This window comes from Hippoglossus stenolepis, chromosome 8 (genome assembly GCF_022539355.2).
Source record: "Hippoglossus stenolepis isolate QCI-W04-F060 chromosome 8, HSTE1.2, whole genome shotgun sequence".
In the NCBI taxonomy this organism is placed as follows: domain Eukaryota; kingdom Metazoa; phylum Chordata; class Actinopteri; order Pleuronectiformes; family Pleuronectidae; genus Hippoglossus; species Hippoglossus stenolepis.
In genome coordinates, this window is record NC_061490.1 from 18,813,205 (window position 1) to 18,837,647 (window position 24,443).

Here is a 24,443-nt window from a genome sequence, read left to right on the forward strand (position 1 = left end):
TGTGTTACATTCATGATTGAATCATACCGGAATAATTGAGCCGTGTTTACATGATCGCATCAAGGTTTACAAGTCAAAATGATAGTATAACAGCGTGTTTAATTACATCTCACTTATCCTGAGCTTACAAAGGAAGAGAATGTCAAATTAAATTAACCAAATTCTGCTTCAGGTTATAATGATAAAAACATGAATGGAATAACAATCAGATAAAATGGGCAAATGCTCTCAAAAATGCAGGGTTGTCCTAATTTAATAGATGTTTTTGAGGATACTAAGTAGAATATTAGGACACTTTACGAGGGTTTAACCTTAACTGATCTTGAGACACATTGACGCAGTCAAAGAACCACACAGCATCTCTAAGTCCAGGCAGGAATCCAGTAGAGATTCATATAACAGGATTTAATAAACACATTCACATGATGGTATTGGTACTTTTATGTAAGTAAAGCATTTGACTGCTTCATGTTAGTGAGTTGGGACAAAGGTGCCTTGATATATTGTTGTGTGATTCCGGCTGAAAACAACAGCCATCCTTCAGAAGGTGGAGTGCAAATGACTGATTCCTGCAGTTTCCTCCTCATGCTGGCGACTCTCTTGCTGGCAGGGTGCGATCTGTTTTCAGTCATATATCACCATAAACAGAGGTGTGATGAGGCTCAGAACAAATGTTTGTTTTCAGCCGGTGGGAGCGGAGTCATTTATCTTTTCTTGAAGAAGAGCTGTTTCTTCTTACTCTGTTGTACTTTACCTTAACCCAGTTTCTCCCAGTGTTATCGTTCATACTGATATCAATTCACTGGGTGTAATTTTGAATGTGCAGAACATTATAAACTTGCTTATCAGTCCTGGGATCAGCTTCAGGATTGTGTGAAACCTTTTCATGAAGGAATGGATGAAGCCAGGCGCTCTGTGTGCTCGGCGGTGGAGTCGGCTGGAGCGGTGAACTCTGGGAAGGACCAGTTGGAGAATGATGAAATCAGAACCGTTGTTATGGGAACCGCGCTATCGCAAATGTCAGTGAAAATGTTTTTGACCTTGACTGATGAGATCTTCCACAGTTTGACGTGGGTACATGAACATCTAACACGCTGGTATTTGTACTGTTTCGTTCAGTAACACTCTACGTCAAGTCTCGCTCGCTTTATTCCAAAGTGTCCGAGCATTAGATTGAATTCATGTCTCATTTGGCTCCATGACTTTCAGCTCACACATCTCAAACATGGCCGAGTTTCTTCGCTGCTGCCTTAACAAGGACCAAGAAAGTTTCTCCCACACAAACTGTCTCAGAGCGCTGGTGATTTCTCATTCAGAGGAGAAGCTGCTGTTCGCTGCTGCAGAAGAAGAGCAGGATTTAATGAAGTCTCAGGGTGTCCATGAACTTTCGTCTTTCGTCTTTCTCTGTGTTCAGTAGAAAATATTTATAGGCTCTGGCAGAACCTTGGCTGCCCGGCACTTTAACTAAATCTTGTTGGTTACCTGAAGCCTGCCCCTCAGGTTCAGCTCAGCTTTATCCTCGTATGACCTGGTCCAATATGATCAATTCTCAACTTTCCAGCTACCTTTAGTAATAGCTTTTATTTTCCTCCTGCATGAACAGCTTCAGCCGCTGGCTTGTTTCATTTTCTTGAAATAATCTTAGTTACCAAAATGTCAGTTTACGTCCTTTAAAGATCAATAACTTAGCTTTACCTAGAGCTTGCTTTCAATTGATCTAGTGCTGCCTATAAAGAAGGCAATGAAGGAAATGTGCTGAAGAGTCCCACAGCTCCTGATAACTATCCCAAAGTGTACCTGCACAGCGAGTACAGATCCTGCTTCGGCTTCCTTTAAATTTTTCACATTGAGCAGCCCCGGGCAAATTACATGTTTTATTGATAAATATAGTGTAAGTAAACAAGGGTATTGCAACAGGGTAGGAAAAGCAAGCAATTGCCTGAGGCCCCCGAGCTGAGGGGGGGGCCCTAGAGAATTCGGTGAGATTAAATTACACCATAGCGATGACAAGTTTGTGAGAACTCCTTTAAATTCTATGATCGGTACGACACTGCAACGACATCATGGTTTGAAACCACCTGACGAGGCCCCATTCCACATTCTCTGCCAAAAGCTTTGTGATTTTAGCAGTGGGGTGGGGGGTGGTGTAGGGATCAGTTTGGCTTAGGTCCCCTGTGGCTGAGGCCCCCAAAGTCCCTTGTAACGCATCGTAACCTCTACAAACAAAAAGTAAAACACTTCAAATATTGAAAATACTTCAAATATAATTAATGAAATACATTTAAGTTGTATTTCATTCATTTAAAAATTGTAGCAGGACATATCAATTGGATGAATTTCCATTATCTCTTGAAAACACATTTAGTTCTTCAAATTCTTAGTTATTTCAGGTTGTCCTGTATGAACAGCACATTTAAATTCCACCCACACATTTTCATTGATTCGTGAACTACTTTTAATTTTGGAATTTGAAATTCTTCTTTGCTGGACTTTTGTCCTTTTTTCACTTAAAATATGTGATTGGCATAAGGGAGACATTTTACATAAAATTTTGCATGACACACGAGGGAAAACTTTGCAAACCTATTATGAATTTTGAAATAATTTGATGAGTCATTATGACCATTTCAACCAAAGCAGACATATTAGATGGATGAGTGTCTAAAAAGAATATGATGTGAATTGTGAATAGAAATTGGACATTGTCAGTCTTTAAAGATAATCCAATGTTCATGGTCATCCAGAAATGTTCAGTTACATATTTAAAACTGAATATATTTTGTATGTATTAGGATGGCACTCAGAAGAGGGCATATTCTGCCGGGGGCCTAGTTCTCTCAAATACAATCAAGCTGCACCAAAATGCACACACCTATAAACATCTGTTCCCTAAAAATGCCTGATTTGTTCATCTTGATCCATCAATTATTCCCTGGAAAATCTGAGAGAAAATGTCAAATAATCTTACAACATTAAAAAAGAAATTCCTGGATTCTGCATTAAAATATCTGCCCAGTAGTTCCTCTGACAAACAAATCAACAGACAGGGCTAAAAACTGACTGAGGTAACCAAACCCTAGTGGGATAAATAGATGTTAGAGTTTCATAATGTCCTTTTTTCATTTTAGGGGGAACTATAGCAAAGATGAATATCGAGTGCAAGTGTTGAAAAATATATAATTCATAAGAAGCCTGAGGTATATTCTCATAATCTCTAAAAGACCCAAAATAAAAATCAGCTGCTTAACGGACCTTACAGTGAGATTGTTTCTCTTTTTTCATTCATGATCATTAACCTTTTTTTCCACCTGCTCACAACAACTGCAAATTTGAAGAACGAGAGGACCCGAGCAAATGTCACAGCAACAGAGGAAGTAGATGAGAGGAAGAGAAATGAAGAAGAGGAAGAAGGTGCATGTAGAGATCCTGAGTAATCAATGCCGCGTGACAACACAGGCGTCCTCTCCGGGGACCTGCAGTCTCTGAACCGCAACCTTCAATGAAGAACATGTCTGCGAGGACTTCATCATGGTGATATGATATGTCAAGGTTGAGTAATGTTATTCCGCTGTGTTTTCAGATTGTACACTTTCTGTGGAGCTTGAGTGGCTGCGGCCCCTCTGGCTGAACGCCCGGCCGGCTCTTTAATACCATTTGGAGTCACGTTAAGCAGTCTGGAGGAGCCGCTCATCTTTCCAATGAGTCAGTGGGGCACAGCCGGGCACTTTGTAATTCTCAGAAATGAGTGGGGTGGGCCAGTCTATACTTGCACTGACCTCTGAATATAATAGTTGGTGGTGGCACAATGGAGAAGCACCATTCAGCCGCCTGTTCTCAGACATCTGATAGGAGTTATACTTTGTAGATGGGTATTCAAGGGAAGTCATATGGGACACTTCAAAAACTGAAACTCCATTCTGAAGTCAAGCTGAGAGTCCTGCTGAAAATGTCTTTGTGGCATAAAATGTGGCTGAAAGAAGAATAATGGTTCAAAAACAGTACAAATAGGCCTAATAAACTGTTACATATCTTTCTTGTAACATCCTATAAAAACACACAGTATTACAGTTTTACGTTCTAATCTCACTGCTGCAGTTTATTATTACAGTAAAATATAAAAACACAGTATTACAGTTTTACGTTCGGACCTCACTGCTGTAGTTTATTATTATCGGAAAGTATAAAAACACAAGGTATTACAGTTTTACGTTCTGACCTCACTGCTGCAGTTTATTATGACAGTAAAGTATAAAAACACACAGTATTACAGTTTTACGTTCTGATCTCACTGCTGCTGTTTATTATGACAGTAAAGTATAAAAACACACAGTACTACAGTTTTACTGTCTGATCTCACTGCTGCAGTTTATTATTACAGTAAAATATAGAAACACAGTATTACAGTTTTACGTTCGGACCTCACTGCTGTAGTTTATTATCGGAAAGTATAAAAACACAAGGTATTACAGTTTTACGTTCTGACCTCACTGCTGCAGTTTATTATGACAGTAAAGTATAAAAACACACAGTATTACAGATTTACGTTCTGATCTCACTGCTGCAGTTTATTATGACAGTAAAGTGTAAAAACACACAGTATTACAGTTTTACGTTCTGATCTCACTGCTGCAGTTTATTATGACAGTAAAGTATAAAAACACACAGTATTGCAGTTTTACTTTCTGATCTCACTGCTGCAGTTTATTATGACAGTAAAGTATAAAAACACACAGTATTGTAGTTTTACTTTCTGATCTCACTGCTGTAGTTTATTATGACAGTAAAGTATAAAAACACACAGTATTACAGATTTACGTTCTGATCTCACTGCTGCAGTTTATTATGACAGTAAAGTATAAAAACACACAGTACTACAGTTTTACTGTCTGATCTCACTGCTGCAGTTTATTATGACAGTAAAGTATAAAAACACACAGTATTACAGATTTACGTTCTGATCTCACTGCTGCAGTTTATTATGACAGTAAAGTATAAAAACACACAGTATTGTAGTTTTACTTTCTGATCTCACTGCTGCAGCTCTCGCGCGTTTTTCCGGTACAAACTCCTCTAGTGGAATGTGTACTTGACTCCTATTGGTCCAGGAAGTGACCGGTGCAGCCAATCAGAGCGGGCCTCCCAAACATGCAGGAAACCCAGAAGTTGTTCTGCTGTTTCCTCAAACGAACAAACGTCCGCGCGAGGTGAGTTTTTCTCATTAAATTTCACTTATTTCACACGAATGCGGCGTTTTCCTCGAGACACGAGACGCTGGTATCAATGTATGGAGTATTTCAACGGGGGGAGACAGATAATACGAACTTAAGTCTGTCGCCGCCATTATACCACCGAAGAAGCGTATCCCGCCCGCCTTCTTGGGTCTTTTCTTCTTCTTCTCCTTGGCAGAAGAAAGTAAGCACGACTGGCCCAAGTGGTAAACCGGGTGTAGACACAAGCTAACCCGGCGGAGGCGGCTTCAATCGAGGGATGCTCCCACGGTCGTTGTGTTAGCTTTTCGAGCTAGCGACGGAGCTAAGCTACCACGCCGCGGACACGTTAGCATTTGTCGCTAGGAAAAAAAGATGGCTATGTTAGCAAGGCTGTAATGGTCAGAGATAACAGCTAGCTGGCTGCTAACGGCTAACGGAGCAGCTGTCGTTCATTCCAGTGCGGGTCAGACCTCGGGCTAAAGACGAGGAGGCTGAAGACGATGCTGACTAACATGACACTTGTCCACTCATGAGTCAGGTCGCCCCCCCCTGCAGTAAACACAGTGTGCCGGCTAGCGTTAGGTCATCCTCCATTTTGCATGTCATGGATTAACATTCGTGGCGCAGAAATATTAATTAGAAATCACGTTGTTTTGAGGGGAGTCACTTCCGCCGGTGCTCGCAGGTAGACGCAGATCGTGACTGGGGTTGGATGTTTGTAATTCGGCCTCGTCTGACCCGTCCACACTTTGCAGTGTCATGCTTTCACCTGACAGCCATTTGACAGAGCAGGGTCAGCGCACTTTGAGCTGAGGGATCCTGAGATGGAACATGAGCATATGACAATCAGCTCTGTCCGAGTCGTGTGATTAACAGGGCATTTTAAAAAAGCTATTGTCAATGGACATGCAATTGTGCAATTCATTATAGAGATGGTTAAATAAAGAGCAGAGCCCTCCATGTTAATCCAGTGGAGCCAGAGAGATTAATGTGTGACAGGGAACATTCATCTTTTAAAACACAGCAGCAGCAGTGAAATGGCCTGAGGCTACATCCACATTAATCCAGCTAAACTCTCTAATGCTGCTCTCGTGCTAAAACGACATGTGTCCACACCAGGAGTTTCAGCAATTGGCTATGTTCACTTAAAATACCAAAATGGGTAATTCTCTTGACTGGAAATGGCCTAGTAATGAGAACACTATTTTTATTTCCAGATTTATTCCAATAAAGCATTGAAGTGCCTAACTACCGCCACCATCTGTTTGGTCATCAATATAATGGAGTTTCTCCAAAGCCACGTTTTTCCTGTACACACTAAAATGCCAAGCTGGTGTTTTCAGATTTCACACTTTGGGCGGCTGTTTTGGAAAAGCTCAGATTTTAGGGACAAAAAAAAAAAACCACAGTCTGGATTCAGAGCCAGAGCGGAGAGAAGAGATGCTTCTGTGAATGTATCTGGCTTAGTGTGACCTCCGAGCGGTGATACGAGGAGTTTAACACTTGTTTTTTATTCAGTGTAGTCCACTGGACCACATTCTTTGGCAGATTTTGAATTTCATTAATAGATGATGCATTTTGGAAATCCAGCCGTTTTTAGATTACATTCTCATCATGCATTTATTCCACAGAGTTGTAACCTGGTGGGGACAAAGTGCTGCTGGCAGCAGAAGATGACAATAGAGATTTAACAGATAAGACAGGTATTTGTTATGAGTGTAATTTTCAGGATTTGCTTTTGAAAAAGCTTTTCGACTTGGATGCCTATTTTACATTTAAGCTTGTGCCGCTGTTGAATTGTTGAGTGCTTACACGGACAGGCCTCTCTATTTATAATAACCCTATTCATGTGAACCAGGGGTGGCTAAGTCTCTTTGTATAATATAATACTGTTCAACAGGACAATTACATCCTCCAAAATTATCATCAGTTGAGTCACAACCTCTCTAAAACCCCAAGCCTAAATCCAGAAACTATTTTTATAACTGAATACTTGTGTTATTAGTTTTTATACAAAACTAAATATTGCTGTTTCCAGATTCTAAATAACGAGAAAGTGAAAGTAAACTGAATATTTTTGTAGTCTGGATTGACATTTTGACGTCACCTGGGTCTGTGGATAATTATGACCCTATTTTCAGCATGTTGGATAAAACAATTAACCCAGATAAGTGATCTGCACATCAATCAATAATGAGAGCAGTTGGTAGTTGCGGCTCTACAATGAATCGATTTGACAAAGGAGTAATGTCTGTGAAGCATCAGCCTTGTAAAGCGTATTCCGTTGTGTCACAGACCTTCATTGTTCTACGAACACAGATTAAACACATCAGGGGGTCACACTGTTGCACTTAGTGAGATGTTAATACATTACAACAAATAGGGTTACTGTAGTTTTTCAGGTTGATCCAACAATAATTGTCCTGCTATAAATACTCTCTAAATCACATCTGCAGCAAAGAAGCATTAAATACACAATTTACTCCACTGTTGGTAACACATTATCAGCTAATATAGGATATTAGTTGCCCTTTTTAAAAATCATGTGACCCATTTATATCTTAAGTAGGAATAAATGAGTGTGTTGCAGAGTGCTACAGACTCTTAGAAAACCACCTTCCACAGCCTTATTCACATTGCGTTGTTGGTTTTCTCAACAATAAGCAAAATGTAGACTATCACCGTCCTTAGTCTGTAAGTTAAATTCATTGCTGCTAAACTAAAATTGTAATTACTATCATATTTTTCAAATATGCTGATGCATGTTTCTTTGATTCGTACGGTTCCTCTTTCATAACAGAGCTTTGCCGGTGAATGATGCCGTAAGATTGGTTATTCTTATCTAGTGAGTAGGATGGATTGTTGAAAACTTTTAGCAGAAGCATGAGCTCAAAAATTACAATCTGTCCGGGCTCATAGCGTGGTGAGTCATCTTGGCAACCCCAGAGTTAGCCTCCTGGCACTTGAGTCCAAGCTGTTGTCATCTTAATATATGCAGGCACTTCTTTTCATCAGGAGAGGGCAATGTTCACAACCTAACTTCAATGTAATGCACTGGTGGGCAAGGCATCTGTATAAGCCTCACGTTGTGGTCATACTTTCATATTCAGAGCATGCTAAGTTTTGTGAACTGTTGCACCTTTTTTACCTGAAACACATTTGCATTGCTGCGTCTCTTATGAAATGTTTTTGATTTCTCCCCTCCCCCCTGGCAGCCATGGAGACTTCGTCAGTGTACATGTGCTTCCCCTGCTACCAGGAGTTCGACACTCTGGAAGAGGTTCTCAAGCACCAGTTGACATGTACCCCTGAAGAAGATCAGGCAAACACATCTGGAGCCACCTCTGTCACTATTCCAGTGCTACAGGCTCAGGTAAATACTGGCACAGTCAACAATCTTTCATTTTTACCAGGTATGTTTTGAGTCCAAAAATAGAACTGGGCGGGGGGAAAAAAATCAATATTATGATGGTCGGGCCTGAAATGGCCAGCTGTGTGATTGAATAAAAGCCTCTGAATTATACATGGGAAATGAAATGGAGACGACAATTTATAAGTCATAAATTGACAATGTTCTTCTGCTCATCATAGTAATGGTGATTTTCATCAGAGCACTCACCAGAACATTAAGTTGTTTGTAATAGTTTACTGATGCATTTCAAAGTGTTGCAGTGTATTTATATATATATATATATATATATATAGTTTCTTTTTGATTAGACTGTGATCGTTACTGACTTTTTATGCTGACATGCATCACTTCAATCTTTATTTTACCAGGTAAGGAACCCAAACTAAAACTTTGTTAAAAAGATAATATAAACAACGGAAACAAATAGACTATTTCTAATTAAGATGTGGAAATCTTTACATCACCTTTTAATCTTTCCCTTTTCCTATTTGCACTCCCACCTATACAGACACATATTGATCACCAACTCATCTTACTTGTTCATTTATCAGAACTCTAATCACACTAAGTAGACAGTGGAAGTGCAGCCATCAGTGTTTTTCTAAGTGCAACCTGGGCTTACTTTCTGTCTAGTGTAATGACAAAATAACACATTAGAACTTCATCTATCAGTAATGAGTCACTAGTGAGGCAAACAGGTGGAATGGGAAAAACTGTGGCAGTGCTAAAAGTAGATTGATTGTGGATCATACGCTGTTTTAATCTGGCTTTATGTTTCAGAGTATGTGACAGAGTGTATTTTATATTTTGAATAAGCTCTCAACTGGCATATATCATATACACTGTTTGGATGTTGACTCTAAATTTATTTTCTCACTAATAGGTGATGCTTGTTTACAGACCAATAACTGTGTCTGTGACAGATTAAACAACACCAACAAAACAATTTTAATAACTAGGGGTTTATTTTTACATGTGAAAAAAAACAATAGAGCATGAGGGTTCACACATCATCACACACCTGTGGGGCTGCTGTGAACATTGATTTAAATGGGAAATAGTAGCCAGACATTCTAATTATCAAAAACAGATTAACAAAACTCCTCTGGCGCAGAGCGCAGTGTGTGTAACTGGCATCTCTGTCACAGGAAAATAGTACGTGATTGAACTCTGTTATGAATGTACTGAGATACAAGTAAGTCCTGCCTTTTGATTTGGCGTCATTGTGAAAATTTCCTTTTTTTCCCACTATCATAATTCTTGTAAAAACACAACAGTTAGTTGTTGTCACTCTACACTCCGACATCAGCAATCAATAAAGTGATCTTCACTTTACTAATTAAGTGAACAAAGTCCTAAACAGATTCCCATGTCTGAGTGAGTGCTGTGTCCTGAAGCACATTTCTGTGAGTGAATGTACTGTGCGCCAAACAAAATAACATTAGTAAAAAATAATTCAGTGAATGGCTTTGAACTGCAATTGTCTAATCTTCCCACAACCATCTGACACCATAGCAGTGTTTGGCTACTTTCCAAAATCTTTGTTCAGTTGGACAGCTCACTGTCACCGTGACCTCTGATCAGCTGACTGAGTTAGTGTAGTGAGTCAATTCCTCTCTCACACTGTTATTTTCTCTGAAATTGAACATATCTCACAATTAGGTCTTTTTGAATTCATCATCTATCACAGGTGTAATTCCTGGCTTTTTTCTCAGATTTTCTCCTTGGTTGATTTTTGCAGAAAAGACATCAGGTGACCCTAAGAACTTGTGTTCACTCGTCATTCATTTATCTGATCTGTGGCAGCAGAACATGTTGCAGCCGCCTTCAGAAACTCCTGCGCTTTAAACTGGACTATCCAAACGCTTTTAAGGCTGATTAGCTTTGACAGACACTAAACTGACCTGAAAAAACTCAGTAGCCTAGCAACATAATACGGCTACAAGCAATCCATAATGCAACACTTGGATCTATTCAGAAAGAAATAATGAATGTAATGGTTCAACATGTAATTCTTTAGTCCTGTTAAATTGATGCCCAGTTTTTTACCAACGTCTCTGAAAAGAAATGTCCTTTGCTGAAGCCAGTACCAGCGTTTCCCACAGAATTAATTCAATCTATGGCGGTATGTGTACTCATGAAGGTCTCTCTTGCGAGCAACAAATTCTGAATGACAGGCACACAGGCTTAAGAGTGAAGGTTCATGCATGAAAGAGAGAACAGTCTTGAATGCTACTTGCAGGTATGCGCATAACTTCAGCTGAAACTATGTGGTCTGACATGGATGGTAAAAACGTTAAAGACCATTGTGCAAGCCATCATAAGGCAAATAGTGCTGCTATGTGATGCAGCAACAGAACAAAACACGTCAAGTTAGAGATCTTTTATGTTACTATGAGAAGTGTTACATTTTTTCCCCGTTCATTATGAAACTGAGGTGGAACAAATTAGAATATGGCTGGCCGCCACAGTCTAGAGAATTAATGGGAACACACTGCAGTATGTTTCTTTCTCTCCAGGGTAGTAGAGAAGCCTCAGCATAGTTTTAATCGTTTTGTTGGTTTAGGTGCTGCACACATATGCTTAGATGCTACGGCTAAGTCTTTTAGTGGTAGGAAACACCCCAGATAAAGGTCCAAGGGTAAACTGACGTCCAGAACACCACATTTACATGTTATCCAGCTGAATCACCGGATTGTTCCTCATGCTTCAGTACTGGGGAACAATTTGTTTTCATGAGGATAGGAAAAATGTTTTGTCTCTCTGTGATGGGGTTACCCTGTTGCCCTTTTTGGGTGAGGTCTACAACTTGTCATTTGCCTGCATATTCCCTCTGTCTACTGAATGTATACTTCAGTATGTTAATCTATTTGCATTTCTATTGTTTGACTCATAGTGCATTCGAGAAGCCTGTGGATGTTTCCATAATGCATCGTGTTCAGTGTTTTTCTTACAATGCGTGTCCTGTTTTGGAATCTATTATTTTGGGATGCATTTCATCGAAATGCTGAGCTCTATTAATTCAGAGCTCTTTGAAGATGCTATCTGAATTGCAGAGTTTGAAAGTTGAATAATGTGGCGACTTATTCTGTTTAACTTTGACATATTTTCTTTTGCCTCTCTCATGACCACTTCTGAAAGCCCCCCGGGTTAAAAGCAGTCATTGCCCCCTGTCTGGCAGTAGGGCACGGCTGTCTGAGCTTGTGCCTAGACATCATCCCTCTCAGTCTTCCACACCCATCCATAAAGCACCGTGACTCTCATGACAGACTGATTGCATCTTGAGTCGCAAGCCAGAAGAGAAACATGAGAAATCAGTCAGTGACAGCTTTTCTCCTGATGTATCGCTCATTGGCCTTCTCCTGTATGAATCAGCTTGGTAAACATTACCCTTATATATGGCTTCTGGGCCATTGCTTTGCCATAAGCTGGTTTATTGCAAACATCCCCATTTCATTAGCCAGTGTATTATGATTTTTTGGGACATTATGTGGCACTGATGGAAAACAATGGCTGGTTATGTCTCAAATTGCAGCAGAGTGCTCACAAATTCACTCCTTCATTTCCTCTTTGGACCAATGTGTGACTCAGCTGCTACATCTCCAGATTTCTTTATCAGTATACTAAAAGTATGCACTCCACATATGGCAGCATTACAAGCTCTCCATGAATGATAGGTCCTGCTTGAAAGCTTAAATCCTTTAGTTGTCTTAGTTTTTAAAAATGTAGCTAATCATATTTTTTATTCATGATTTTAAATTTGTATACAAAAGTGGGGAATGGGCAGAATAGACAAAGCTTTCAGGACAGAGTTGGGGCCTTGTTGCCGCACTTGTGTAAACTATTCATTGTGTGTGGTTGTGTTTTTTTGTGTAGGGTATTATCTACCACTTAAGCCTCAACAATGCAGAGAGAGGTCATGATAGTGTCGGGTAGACGGGAAGCCGGATTTTGTCTGAGCTTTGCACAAAAGCTGTCAAGTCAGTAAAAAACACAAAGCGCGTGCACTCATCACATATGTCAAAAATCCCGCTTCTTAAACGGGACAATACCACACTCTTTAACTTTCACTGTCTTGTGTAAGGGTGCTCCGAGCAGGATTTATGGGGCTAGCAGGAGCATCGGCCGATACGGATCACAGATTTTATTTTCAGAAATACTCAATTGAGCCTCAAGGGGAAATTGGGTCACATTACAGTTGCTCCATTCAAATCAGAATTTATATGTACAACTGTCGACATGTGTCTACATTGTTTGATATAAACGTGACAGGCTTACATCACTCGTTATTTATACTCTGGTAGAGTGTAGCATAGATCCAAGTATGACTAGAGTGTTTTTAATCTTTTGACTCCCACACAAGACAACGGACTGTGATCAAGGCTTACGAATCAAATTATCTTTGCTGATGTCTTTTGGTTTGTTTCTGTCCCCGCTGTGGGGCATCTGTGGTCGCAGTTTCTCCGTTACTGACGGCTGAGTGAGAAGCGATTGATTTGCTAAACGGTCCAACTCTCTCTCTTTCTTAGTGCTAGCTACATTTGAGAACGAACCGTATTCCCTTACTGTGACTGACCTTCAAATGTCTTAAGTTTGTTGGGTTCAACTGTTTTGGTTGCCACCCCCACTCTTGATTTCCTTCCAACACAGCTTGCAAAGCAACAGCACAAGAGCAAGTTGAACCCATTGAACAGTTGTCTGATGCAGTTTCAGTTGTCTTATACCATGACCTTGACGTTCAATTTTTATCATACCAATGGATAAAAGTAGCAAATGTAAAACCCCATTCAACCTTTGATAGTTATCATCCAGTCTGAGGCCTTATCTTGGCAGTCGGGAGCTCTCAGAGGAACCTTGGCTCTAAACACACGCTGCTCTAATTGACCTCAGTACCCCGGCACTCAATTCTCATTCCCTATCTGCCAGATAGGATAAAATTAAAGAAAAACACAGCAGGTGGAAGTGACTTAACAGGTATTTGATTAATATTACCGAGTTGTTTTATTTTTGCATAGAGAAATTGAAGCTAATCCCTGTTTTTCCTCTTTCCTCCCTTCTCTTTGCAGCAAAAGCTATTAAATGTATCAAGGACAGTTTCACTTCAACAGATTCAAGTCCAAGAAGGACCATCCTCTGTTCAAATTGATAAAAGTGAACTCAGCCAGACTGCAGCTGATGCAACAGTGACAGCAGACCAGCCTAGGATCCTCTACCAATGTGGGGACTGTGATGAGCTTTTCAATAGCCTGGAATTTTGGCAACAACACCGTAAAGAAGGGACATGTCAGCAGACTGCCTCCGAGTTAAAACCTGATTTAACACCTGAGGCAGAGACCTTCCTAGATCAGAGCACCGCTTTAAATTTAGATCCAGATGGTTCTTCTCCCAACCTAAAACCAGAATCACAGGAAGAGATCGAGCAGGTCACAGAGACCTGTACATCTGTTTTTACAGAGATAACCGCTCACAGCTCGGATCCTCCTCCTTCTGAAGCGGCGTCTTCGACCGCTAATGTAGAGGATTGGTCTCCCAAGAGGAGAGGCGCAAACAAAAAGCCTAAACCTGAACCCGTTCTCCTGTGTGTTGACTGCGGCTCATGCTTTGGCCTGGTGTCTGAACTAGTGGCCCACCGCAGGACCCAACACGGCTTTGAGGAAGCTCTCCACCGCTGCTCTGTGTGCGGGGAAAGCTTTCTCAACACTACACTCTTTCTTTACCACCGAAAGCAACACAAACAGAAAGGTGAGGAAGAGATGATAGTAATTCCTGAAGCGAAACCAACACTAGAAATATGTACCCAGAACAATGGGACGGATGAGCAGGGGCAAGATGTCACTCTACCCTCCACCAGCGTCTCCTCCCCTTTCCCTCAGCCTGAGTTGTTTCTGTGCACTGAGTGTGGGCAGAGCTTCAGCGATGAGGGAGGACTGGCTGCCCATCGAAAGCAGAAGCACAACCTGAATGGGCCACTACACAGTTGCACCCATTGTGGCATTACCTTCATGAACACCACCAAGTACCTGTATCACCGCAGAGAACATAGCCTCACATCAGGGACAGAGGTGGCGGATGGAGCGGAAACTGGCGATGAAACAGCCGCAACTAATACTCAGGATACCCCACAGACCTCAAAGCGGCTGCTTTCCCCGTCTGCCTCTGTTGGTGATTCTGTTTCACCTAGTCCTAAGAGACGTAGGCCCATTTACAGGACCCTGAGGGGTGGTTATGCAGTCAAAGGTAAGTGGAATGTCTTTTGCCCATTTTGAAAACATACAGCATTTATCGTGGGGTGCTCTGATCTTGATGCACTTTTTTGTTGTTGTCAGAAAACAAGGTTTCAGGCGTTAAAGAGGATAACTCGGACAACACTGTAGAAGACTCGGACAAAACCAACCAACCTCCACCTGCAAAGCTGCTGCAGGATTGGTCCCGGACACCATTACCCCATGTTTGCCCTTACTGTGGCAAGACCTTCACCCGGCGTGTCTTCCTCCGCACACATGTGTACAGCCACACTGGAGAAAAGCTCTTCACGTGCAAGGTGCCAATCGAAATTAATCAAAATGTGTCCTTTCTTGAGACTGAGAGATAATTTGCTTTGAGGTAAATGTCATTTATGTTGTGCAGTTGACATTGACAAGATGATGTAATGCTTTGAAGAGGAGGCAGACACAGTTTCAGCCTCCAACCTCATTATATTTGACAGGCTCTCCAGTGTCTCTGCACCTAGTGGAAATTGCTTTGAAAAGTTACAAATTTATCAAATGTAATCATATGAAAATGTACTAGGTGCTTAATAGAGCTGTAAGTATATCCATTGCACTAATTCTGATTATTCTTGTTTTGAAGTTGTGCTCGAAGGCCTTCACTAACTCCCAGAGCCTGCTGCGCCACAGCATGAGCCACACGGGCCACAAGCCCTACAGCTGCGACCGCTGTGGCAAAAACTTCTCCCAGGCAGCCACCCTAAAGAGACACCAACGCATCCACACATCAACACACCTTCGGCGCAGGCGTGGACGAAAACCGGTACACTTCCTACCATTTTGTACTTGGCACAATTGTAATGAATATAATATTTATATGGGAAAAAGTCAATTGGTTGGTTGGCATTGCTCTTCTGAAATAAGTGAAAGAAAGATAATTTATTAACAACATTGAATTTCATGTTCATATAGTTATGATGTCTTTTTAGATAATCTGCTGTGAATTTTGTATTGACCTTGACTGTGTCCTTCAATGCAGATGTGTACTGTGGACAACGAGGGCACTCCTCGTCTCTTCTCGTGTCCTAACTGCCCCTCACGGTTCAACACGGAGGAGCAGCTCAACGATCACAAGTAATAACATAATTTTTAAGCTGGTGTGGGTTGAAATGACATAAACTTGTCAGACGATTGTCAGTATTTAATTTCAAGCCCTTTTTGTTGTGTAAATACAAAAGAATAACAGAACCCTAACAGATCTCCGGGCAGGATTTAGATAACCCACCTTTGTTAGGAGCTGTGGTAGCTGAGCCGTGTCGGACTACTGAGCAAGAGCTTTAAGCTGCATAGCACACACACTAACTGAGATGTCTGGGTGCCCTTGAGCCTCAGCTACATATGATTGACAGACAGAGGTCCAGGAAATTAAGATACAATCACAACACAGGAAGTTGGAAGAGCCTGGTCGTGTCCTACCGAGTTCACCAAGGTTAACACATGGGTGCGAAATAAAACATCAGTTGAAAGCGATAATGTGTGTTAATAATCAGGGTCAAGCTTTAACTGGTTAGACCATTTCTGATGTAGAAGGAAAAAGCAGGAATCATTAAAACGTTATGGTTCATTCTTCCCATTATATTTTTTATTATCTATAAAATGTCAGAAAATAGAGGAATATGTTCATCACAAGAAGACATCCGTAGAATTTATTTTTTTAAAACCTCCAAAGATAATTAGTTTTTAATGTCACAGTCCTCATGAGGAGATTGTGTTTGCTCATATGTTGCTCATCTGCTGTAGAAGGGCTTGAGTTAGGTTCGTTTTGTTTATTTAGAAGCGTCTTTTAAATTTGAGAAGCTGCAACCTCAAAATGAACAACTTGTTTAAGCTCCAGTCAGTGTCAGCCGATGTGTAGTACTTATACTGTACAGACAGTGTATATCTACCCACCTATCTACCTACTAATACTGTACGTACAGCACCAGCCCTACTCATTATAGAACATCTGGCTGGAAGTAGAGGTAACCCTGACAGAAATTTTAATTCTCTCAGTTGTCTCAGGGTCAGCTGTCTCTGAAATATTGATTTCAATTGTCTATTTAACAGGGAATAGAAATAGCCTGGACTCTCACACGGGCCTTGAGATGTCCTTGCACATCATCTCTAGCCTTCTGCTTTACTTTAAGTGACTTGTGTGACGAGGTATTTTGCTACAACAGTGCCTGTATTAGTATGATATGATATATAATACATACACTATACAATTCAGCATTTAGTGAAGCATTCTACATAATTCGTGTTTGTTCCGATTATTAGAAACTGCCAAAGAACCAATGTTTTCTTTTTTTCACCGTGCTGTGAAAGCAGGTCTAATGCAGCATTAGGTGAATACACCATAACACTTCTCTCCTCCCCTAAGGTTGTATTGAGCGTAACGTTATGCAATGGATAAATATAGTCTCCACTCTGACTCCTCCCAGTTTACTGCTGTTCTTTTATCTCCAGCCCTTATACACTCAGCTAATACCCCTTATTTAACCTGAAGCACAGCTAAGCACATATTCTCTAGAAATCCGCCTACAAGTCACATTCAGGGCAGCAGCTTAAAACCAAAACATGACCTTTTTCCACCCGTTTATTTAGGTTTATTATGTGTCTTTAATTAAGGACATTTTAAATCTTGGTATATTGGGGTTTATGTTTAATTGTCATTTGATTAAATATGTATGTTATTGTACATCGCCCACAGTAATCCCTGAGTACTTCTGAGGCATGCTTTTTGCTTCTCTTCCATCTGGGCCTGTTTTTCATTATAATTTCAGCTTTAAAATATAAATGTATAGTTGCATAAAGCATTTGTAGAGGTGTATGGTTAAATTATCTTTCTTGTGTTTGTGCATAAATGTATTTTTATTTGTTTTAAATAGACTGTTCCACACCAGCCACCCGTTCCCTTGCCCAGAATGTGGACAGGCCTTCACACGCAGGAAAGATCTTGATCTGCACTCGCTCACTCATCAAGGTGAGATTTCAGGGCTCAGCCCGGCATATATCTATCATCCCCGTACTTTGATGTTCAGCAGGAGCAACTTAAAGATAAGAGACTTATGTGGGATGAATGATGTTTTTAAGTCACATTCCTTGGCCGTGTGACTATTTCTTGTTTTGTGTCTTTCATCTGCTTCTCTCTGAGGAACGTGTCACTGCGTTCAAGGTTACAGATTGTGATGAACATATCAAGGAATCTGATGCAATCCCATTTGCCTCATTGTTATGGAAACTAATTAGATATGGTGCTCATATCAGAACAACCTGCCGTGAACTACTATTGATTGATGCAAAGTTGGCGATAAATGCCGTCACCAGCTCGCCTGGGTGGCCTTCCTTGCTTATTTCCAAACATACTTCCAAGTTATGTGTACATTGTTCCTCTGATGCATTAGGTCAATGACTTTCCATTGATCTGTCTCCCATGTGGAATGGAAGAGGAAGGTGGAGGTAAATGAATTAGGTCAACATGTTGACACTTCATCTTAATCAGGGGGGGGCGTTGGCACGGCAACCGCATTCTTTAAGCCTGAAGAGTCAGCGTGCATCAGGGGTCGGAGGTACGTGGCTCCTCTGAGAGAGATGATTGAAGAGATTGATCCATTGATCAGTCCAGGGCCATAGGCTGAGATTGTCTTTATTAAAGGTTTAATTAGAGGGTCCCAATGGGGAGTAGAGTGGATCGCCCCCACTGGGATAGACGGCACAGATGGTTAGCAGATTGCAGGATGTTGGCATGACGACCTCTGGACATACTGATGAACCATCAGTGTCAGCGATTTCCCAGCCAGGTTTTCAAGATTGACCCAGGTTTGCTTTGCCAAAATACAACTGATCCACCGGCTGATCAGAGCTGAAAAGATAAATGGATGAACTGATTAGTGTGACAGAAAATTATTGGACAAACAATTAATGGTTTAAATCCCTTCAAGCAAAAATGACCCAACATGTGCCGCGTCTGTGGTCACAGTTGAGAGTTGTTTTTTAATTTCACTTTAAAGTTAATATTTTGTGGTTTTGAAATGTTGGTTGGACAAGAAAATGACTCATGGAGTAAACAACTAATCAGTTAACTAAGAATGTGACCAACCAAATTATATAATAACTCCAAATAACAGTTGTGGATCTATGCATAATTGATTTCTGTCAATGATAATATTGACAGTGAAAAAACATAAAAATTGCCAAGAGCCCAAGGTTACATTTTCAAAAGTCATTATTTTACAAAAACAGCAAATCATGTCTCTTGAAAAGCAACAACCAGGAAATGATTCACACTTTTGCTTTTGAAATCTTTCATGATGAATAATTTTTTGGGATTCATTTAAAGACCTTTGTCAGCAGACTTTTGTGAGTGTTCATGTTTTTAAGGTAAAATTGGTTCTAAAAACAAATAGAATGAAACTCAGTAGAGCTCATACCTCTGCCAAGGCAAACAAGGCTACTCATCTGTCTTATGATGGAACAAGATCAAATTGTATGAACACAAATGTCAAAGTTTTCTTTCTTAACTTCACTCAGTATTGTGATGTTAGATTAGTAATCTTTAGACAGACATTTTAGATCTGTTTCATTTTTCCAACTCTAATCCTTGTGAAATGGAGGAGATAATACAACCATCTGTCTCGATCCTGACTCTGCTCCCTTACAGACAAGCAGCCAGCGTCGTGTCCTCACTGCTTGTCCCAGTTTGTGAACCAGTCGGTTCTGGAGATCCACCTGCAGCGTTGTCCGACCACAGAGGAGGAGAGGAATGCTGGCCGCGGACGGGGTCAGGGCCGTGGACGCTGCACTGGACAGGTCAGCAACACACATGGTCACTTTTCTGTTTTCAACGCCTGTTTTCCTTTTCAACTTCAAATTTAGAGAGCCAAAGATAGAAAAATATGACGTGACTACATGTTTTGTTGAGAATAAAGCGAGTAGAGTAGAGTGATTGGACTGATTTTGATCTTTCTCAAACCAGAGCAGTGAATAAATTACAATTAAGCCATCTTTAGTTGGCTATCGATTGGTGATTCATCAAACTTTAATTCATAAATCAAATTTAAGAAATCGACCAAACACAGCGAGTGGTTATGAACATTGACTATTTAATAGAATATGTTATCGCTGCCAATTTGTTCATTTCAAAAAGAGGTGTGCTTTAACAAACGCCAGTTTTCATGGATTACAGGTTATCAAACATTACTCACCAGTGTGATTATGTCAGCAATGGTTGGTGGTTGGACTGATAGTGGCCAGTTGAAGAAAGGTCTCCAGTCCAACAGCGACCTTATGGTTACGTCACAATTAGATCATAAAGACACCAACCTTTTCTCCTTTCATTAACTCCCCCACTCCACTCTCCATCTTCCTGTTTTTCTTACTGTCTTTATTTCTCCCGCAGCTCGAGTGTGACCTATGTGGTCACCGTTGCATGACCCAAGAGGGCCTTGACCTCCATCGGTTGTCCCACACGGGCCAGACACCGCTCAAATGCCCAGTGAGGCCTTGCCGCCGCCGATTTACCTCCAACTTTGCCCTGGAGGAGCATGTGCTGGCGCATTTCCAGGGAACACTCAGCAAGTCCAAAAACCGACCCCGCTTCCGCTGTCAGATTTGCCAAAAAGAATTTGCCTACAATTCCACCTTCACTGTTCACATGAGGACACACACTGATGAAAGGCCGTTTGAGGTAAGAAACAGGATGGTGTGTGTGCTCGCATTAACGAGAGTTTTTCCTCCGTCCTCAGAATTGGATTTTGTCCTTTTTACACCAAGCTAACACCTGTATTTTCTCACACCCCCATGATCACACCCGTTCATAGCTGTGGCCATTTCTCTGGTTCCGGACCATGGCCATTTGTGCAGTGTGTGTCCTATGGGTGTTTCTTTCCTCCCTGTGTACCTGTGATTAATGGCAGGGCTGAGTTAGGGCCTGTCAGCTCCCCTCTGTGCCTGTTACTATTCTCGGACTCTCTCCCTCTCTCTGCTGCTCTGGTGACGAGGCAGGACATCAACTATAGACCCACCCAAGCCCATCACAGCACGTAGGGCTGCAGAAATTGATTTAATGTTTGTGGCTTTGCTTTGAGCTATATCTGCCAGCCATGCTAAAGATTGAGGTTCAAGGAGCAGAGGTGCTCAAACTATGAGGCAGTAATAGGAAGGAATTTAATTTAAATCATAAACACAGTCAGTTCAGTCTCAACAGGAAAGGTAAATATGACTAAACTCTATTTCACAGAGAAAGTGCAGAAATTACACTTTCAATCTGAGCATCTCTGTTGGGAGTCAAAGTATTTTGTTGTGTGTCAGGTTTAATCAAGTGTCTGCTTTGTTTGTTCTAATCTGAGGGCAGATATGAACTACAACTAAACAGGGCTGCAGGACATTGATTGGAAATCACTTTGTTTTTATTGCTCATTTGTTTTCCATTGTTGATTATTAGTTGATCAACATAATGGTATTTTAAAAATCATTTGTTGAAAGTCATCTATCAAGCAAAAATTTGGTTGCAGCTTCTTAAATGTAAATGATAGTTGCCATGACATCTGAAGTATTTAACTTGATCTCAAGGACTTTGTAATGGACATTATTTAAACAATTTTCTGATGCTTTCTTGACAAGCAATCGATTAATTTCTGAAATTCATCGGCAGATTTATTGACAATTTACAAATTGTTGTTTATTGCACTGTATCTTTTCCCCTCTCTGTCTTTCCCCATATCCTCTTCTCTCTGCTGCTCTTCCTCTATCCCCGCACGAAGTGCTGCATCTGCAGAAAAAACATAAAGAGAGGTCTCTGAAAATATTAATTGCAGTCGAGTTTGTGCACTGGCACTGTTGTGAACAAAACTGCACTTTCCTGCCAACCTTTTATCGTTCTCATATTTTTTGCACTTTCCCCTTTTCCCATATCCCAATTCTCTCCACCAGTGCACCACATGTGGCAAGCGTTTCCGCCAGCTGCCCCATCTGCGGGACCACGAGCGCATCCACAGTGGCCTGCGGCCTTTCTGCTGCTGGCTTTGTGGCAAGACTTTCAGCGTGGCTGCGCGTCTCACTGAGCACGCCCGCACCCACAGTGGTGAGAAGCCCTATTCCTGTCCCCATTGCGTAGCTGCCTTCCGCTCTCGCTCAAACCTGGATAAACACATGCGGCAACACGGAGACGTGCCTTTGGAAACCGTGGAGGAGGCAGCGCAAGCCGCTGAGGCCGCCCAGGTCCAGAAGGTGCTGGAGGGGGCCAAGGTTCTTTCTTCTCTGGCCGCCACAGGGGAGGTTGATTCTGGTTCAGTGCAAACCATCTACTTACTGCAGGGGGGCGAAGGAGGAACCGAGACGGTCATGATCCCGGCTGATCAGCTCGGCATGGCAGGAACTTCACAGGTTGTCATCCTGCCCACTATCACCATGGATGGAAATGAAATCACCATGGTGGGGACGGGCCAGTCGCCGCAGCAGACCATTGAGTTCATCGTGGAGGAGACTGTATGAAGACAGATGAGAGACTATCATGGACAGGAGAAGACCGAATGGAAGATTAGTTGAGAATATAGATTGTTGGTGGAGTGAAAAGTGTGGTAGTTGTAGGTTATGCATTCACTATGTTGTGTTCATAGTTTGATAGATTCTAAGCCAGTTTAAAAAAAGTCCCATCTTGTGAAGTAAAACCAATTTACAGCTTTTCTTGAGCATAGAATTAATTTAACATCCTTGTTGAAACAGTGTTCCTACAAACCGATTTGAAAATAGGTTGTGAAATTGTTCCTGCATTGTATATAGAAGTGTATTTACAGCCTCTATTTATTAGGGGGAGACCAGTGGTGGCCTGTGAATCGTCTTCTGCTTTCTTTATAATAAAACGCCTCAGCTTTCACATCTGTGAGCGTCCATCATTTAACAAGGTGGATGACACAAGGGCATTGGCCCCATCCCATCAGATGAGACGGACTTTATTGGTCCTGCTGTAAATTGCCACTTCTGCCTTTTGACAAACAATAAGAGTTCTGAGAAATATACCGACCACTCAGCGCCAGTCACTGTGCAGCCTCTCCGATCGCTTAGTTTCCACTGTCACGTACACGCTAATGTTGGTGGAAGGCAGAATGAAGCGCAATTGTGTGTATAGATCAACCCTAATGTTCCAATAATTTGTAGGACATTATGATATTGATTGGTTTATGCTTTAATTAAATACAGTAATAACATTGATACGGGAAGATTTATGATGTTTTAGCTGAAGTGTAGCATTATGCAGTGGCAAGTAGTGTAATGAAATTATCCAGCACTTGCTGTATAGTTATCAAAAATAATGATCCTATTTGTGTCTGGAAGAGAAGAGGCCTAATATGATCTAAGTTTTGCCAGCGCTGCAGTAGCCCATTATAGGCTTAAAGCACAGTTTATGGCTGTCTCCCACCCAGTGACTGCTGACAGGGTGTTTGAAACCACACACACACATACACACACATGCACACGGATGCACTCAGTAGTTTGTTTTCATGTCATGGAGGGAGAAATGCTGATGATTGTGCGGGGAAGTGAAATGGGAAAATGGCAGCATTTCTGCCGAATGAGAAGCGTATCAGGGAATCGAGGGCTCTGGAGGAGCAACAGGAAGCCGGTGCCAAGAATTTAGCTGCTCTTCATTGCTTTACTGAGTCAACAGGCAACCAGTCAATAAAAACATGTTTTTTTTCTTCCTTCCTAGCAAATCTTGAGAGCTGATATTCTGGTGGAGTGCCGTTTATCATACCTGCAGCCTGACACCGAAACTGCTCCCCACAAACAAACACACACATGTAATGAGATTGATGCTGGTGTTGAAGTAATGAGACTCAAATGCTCCAGGGAGACGGCCTAACTGCAATATAATGGTCTTCTTGCTGTATAGAAGACACTCTATTGTCTCCCTGTGTTCATTCCCTAGCTCAGACTTAACCTTGAGGTTTTGCTTTATGTTCCTTGTTCAAGGTTTGTGACATGGATAAATAAAAACACATATCCCTCAGCAATTGAGTTGAAAACCAGATTTGACTATAACTTAAACATTACTGAACCTATTGTTTGACTTGTGGCTGTCAGATGTATTATATTGTTATATTATGATGCCAAGATGTTTTCTCGTTAAAATGGGGTTTAATCTTGTGCAATCCAGCTAAAAACCACATGCAACCGAAAGGTTTGGGATAGAGAATGCAATTGCTTTTCACAAATAAATACATTTGAGTCCAGCTACTTTTATTTTGAAATGTGATCCCATCTTCACTGCAGTAGAGTCCTGAATATGGTTTTCAAGGCAACAGTGGATAAAGTGTCTAATATTTTAAAAAGCCTTATTATAGAATTGAATGAAGCTGATAGATCCAGAAAATAAAAACGATGAGCTGTTACATCACTGTAGCAATGACCTTGGGACCTGTTACATTTCAAAACCCAGTTCGCTTAATGTTTTTAGTTTCACTCAAAACTCTTTTACTCCACTTGCTTTAGCACCTTATTGATGAAAATACACAAACCAATATGTTAAATGATTTATAGTTATGCATGAACATGGCTGCGATTAACATACTACTTCAT

At 41.1% G+C, this 24,443-nt stretch overlaps 1 protein-coding gene across 3 annotated transcripts; it reads left to right on the top strand.

Moving 5' to 3' along the window:
• Positions 1–5,089: 5,089 nt before the first annotated feature.
• Positions 5,090–22,740, top strand: znf574 (zinc finger protein 574). Of its 3 annotated transcripts, none has more exons than XM_035163806.2 (11): positions 5,090–5,204; positions 6,842–6,913; positions 8,426–8,583; positions 13,689–14,859; positions 14,949–15,163; positions 15,472–15,651; positions 15,868–15,962; positions 17,756–17,850; positions 19,528–19,676; positions 20,266–20,553; positions 21,798–22,740. In XM_035163806.2, exons 3-11 carry the CDS (start codon positions 8,428–8,430, stop codon positions 22,356–22,358), a joined length of 2,910 nt encoding a protein of 969 aa, XP_035019697.1. In that variant the 5' UTR covers positions 5,090–5,204; positions 6,842–6,913; positions 8,426–8,427; the 3' UTR covers positions 22,359–22,740. The 3 variants fall into 3 exon arrangements, with proteins under 3 accessions (XP_035019697.1, XP_035019699.1, XP_035019698.1); XM_035163807.2 differs by lacking the exon at positions 5,090–5,204 and adding an exon at positions 5,243–5,412; XM_035163808.2 differs by lacking the exon at positions 6,842–6,913.
• The last annotated feature ends 1,703 nt before the right edge of the window (positions 22,741–24,443 follow it).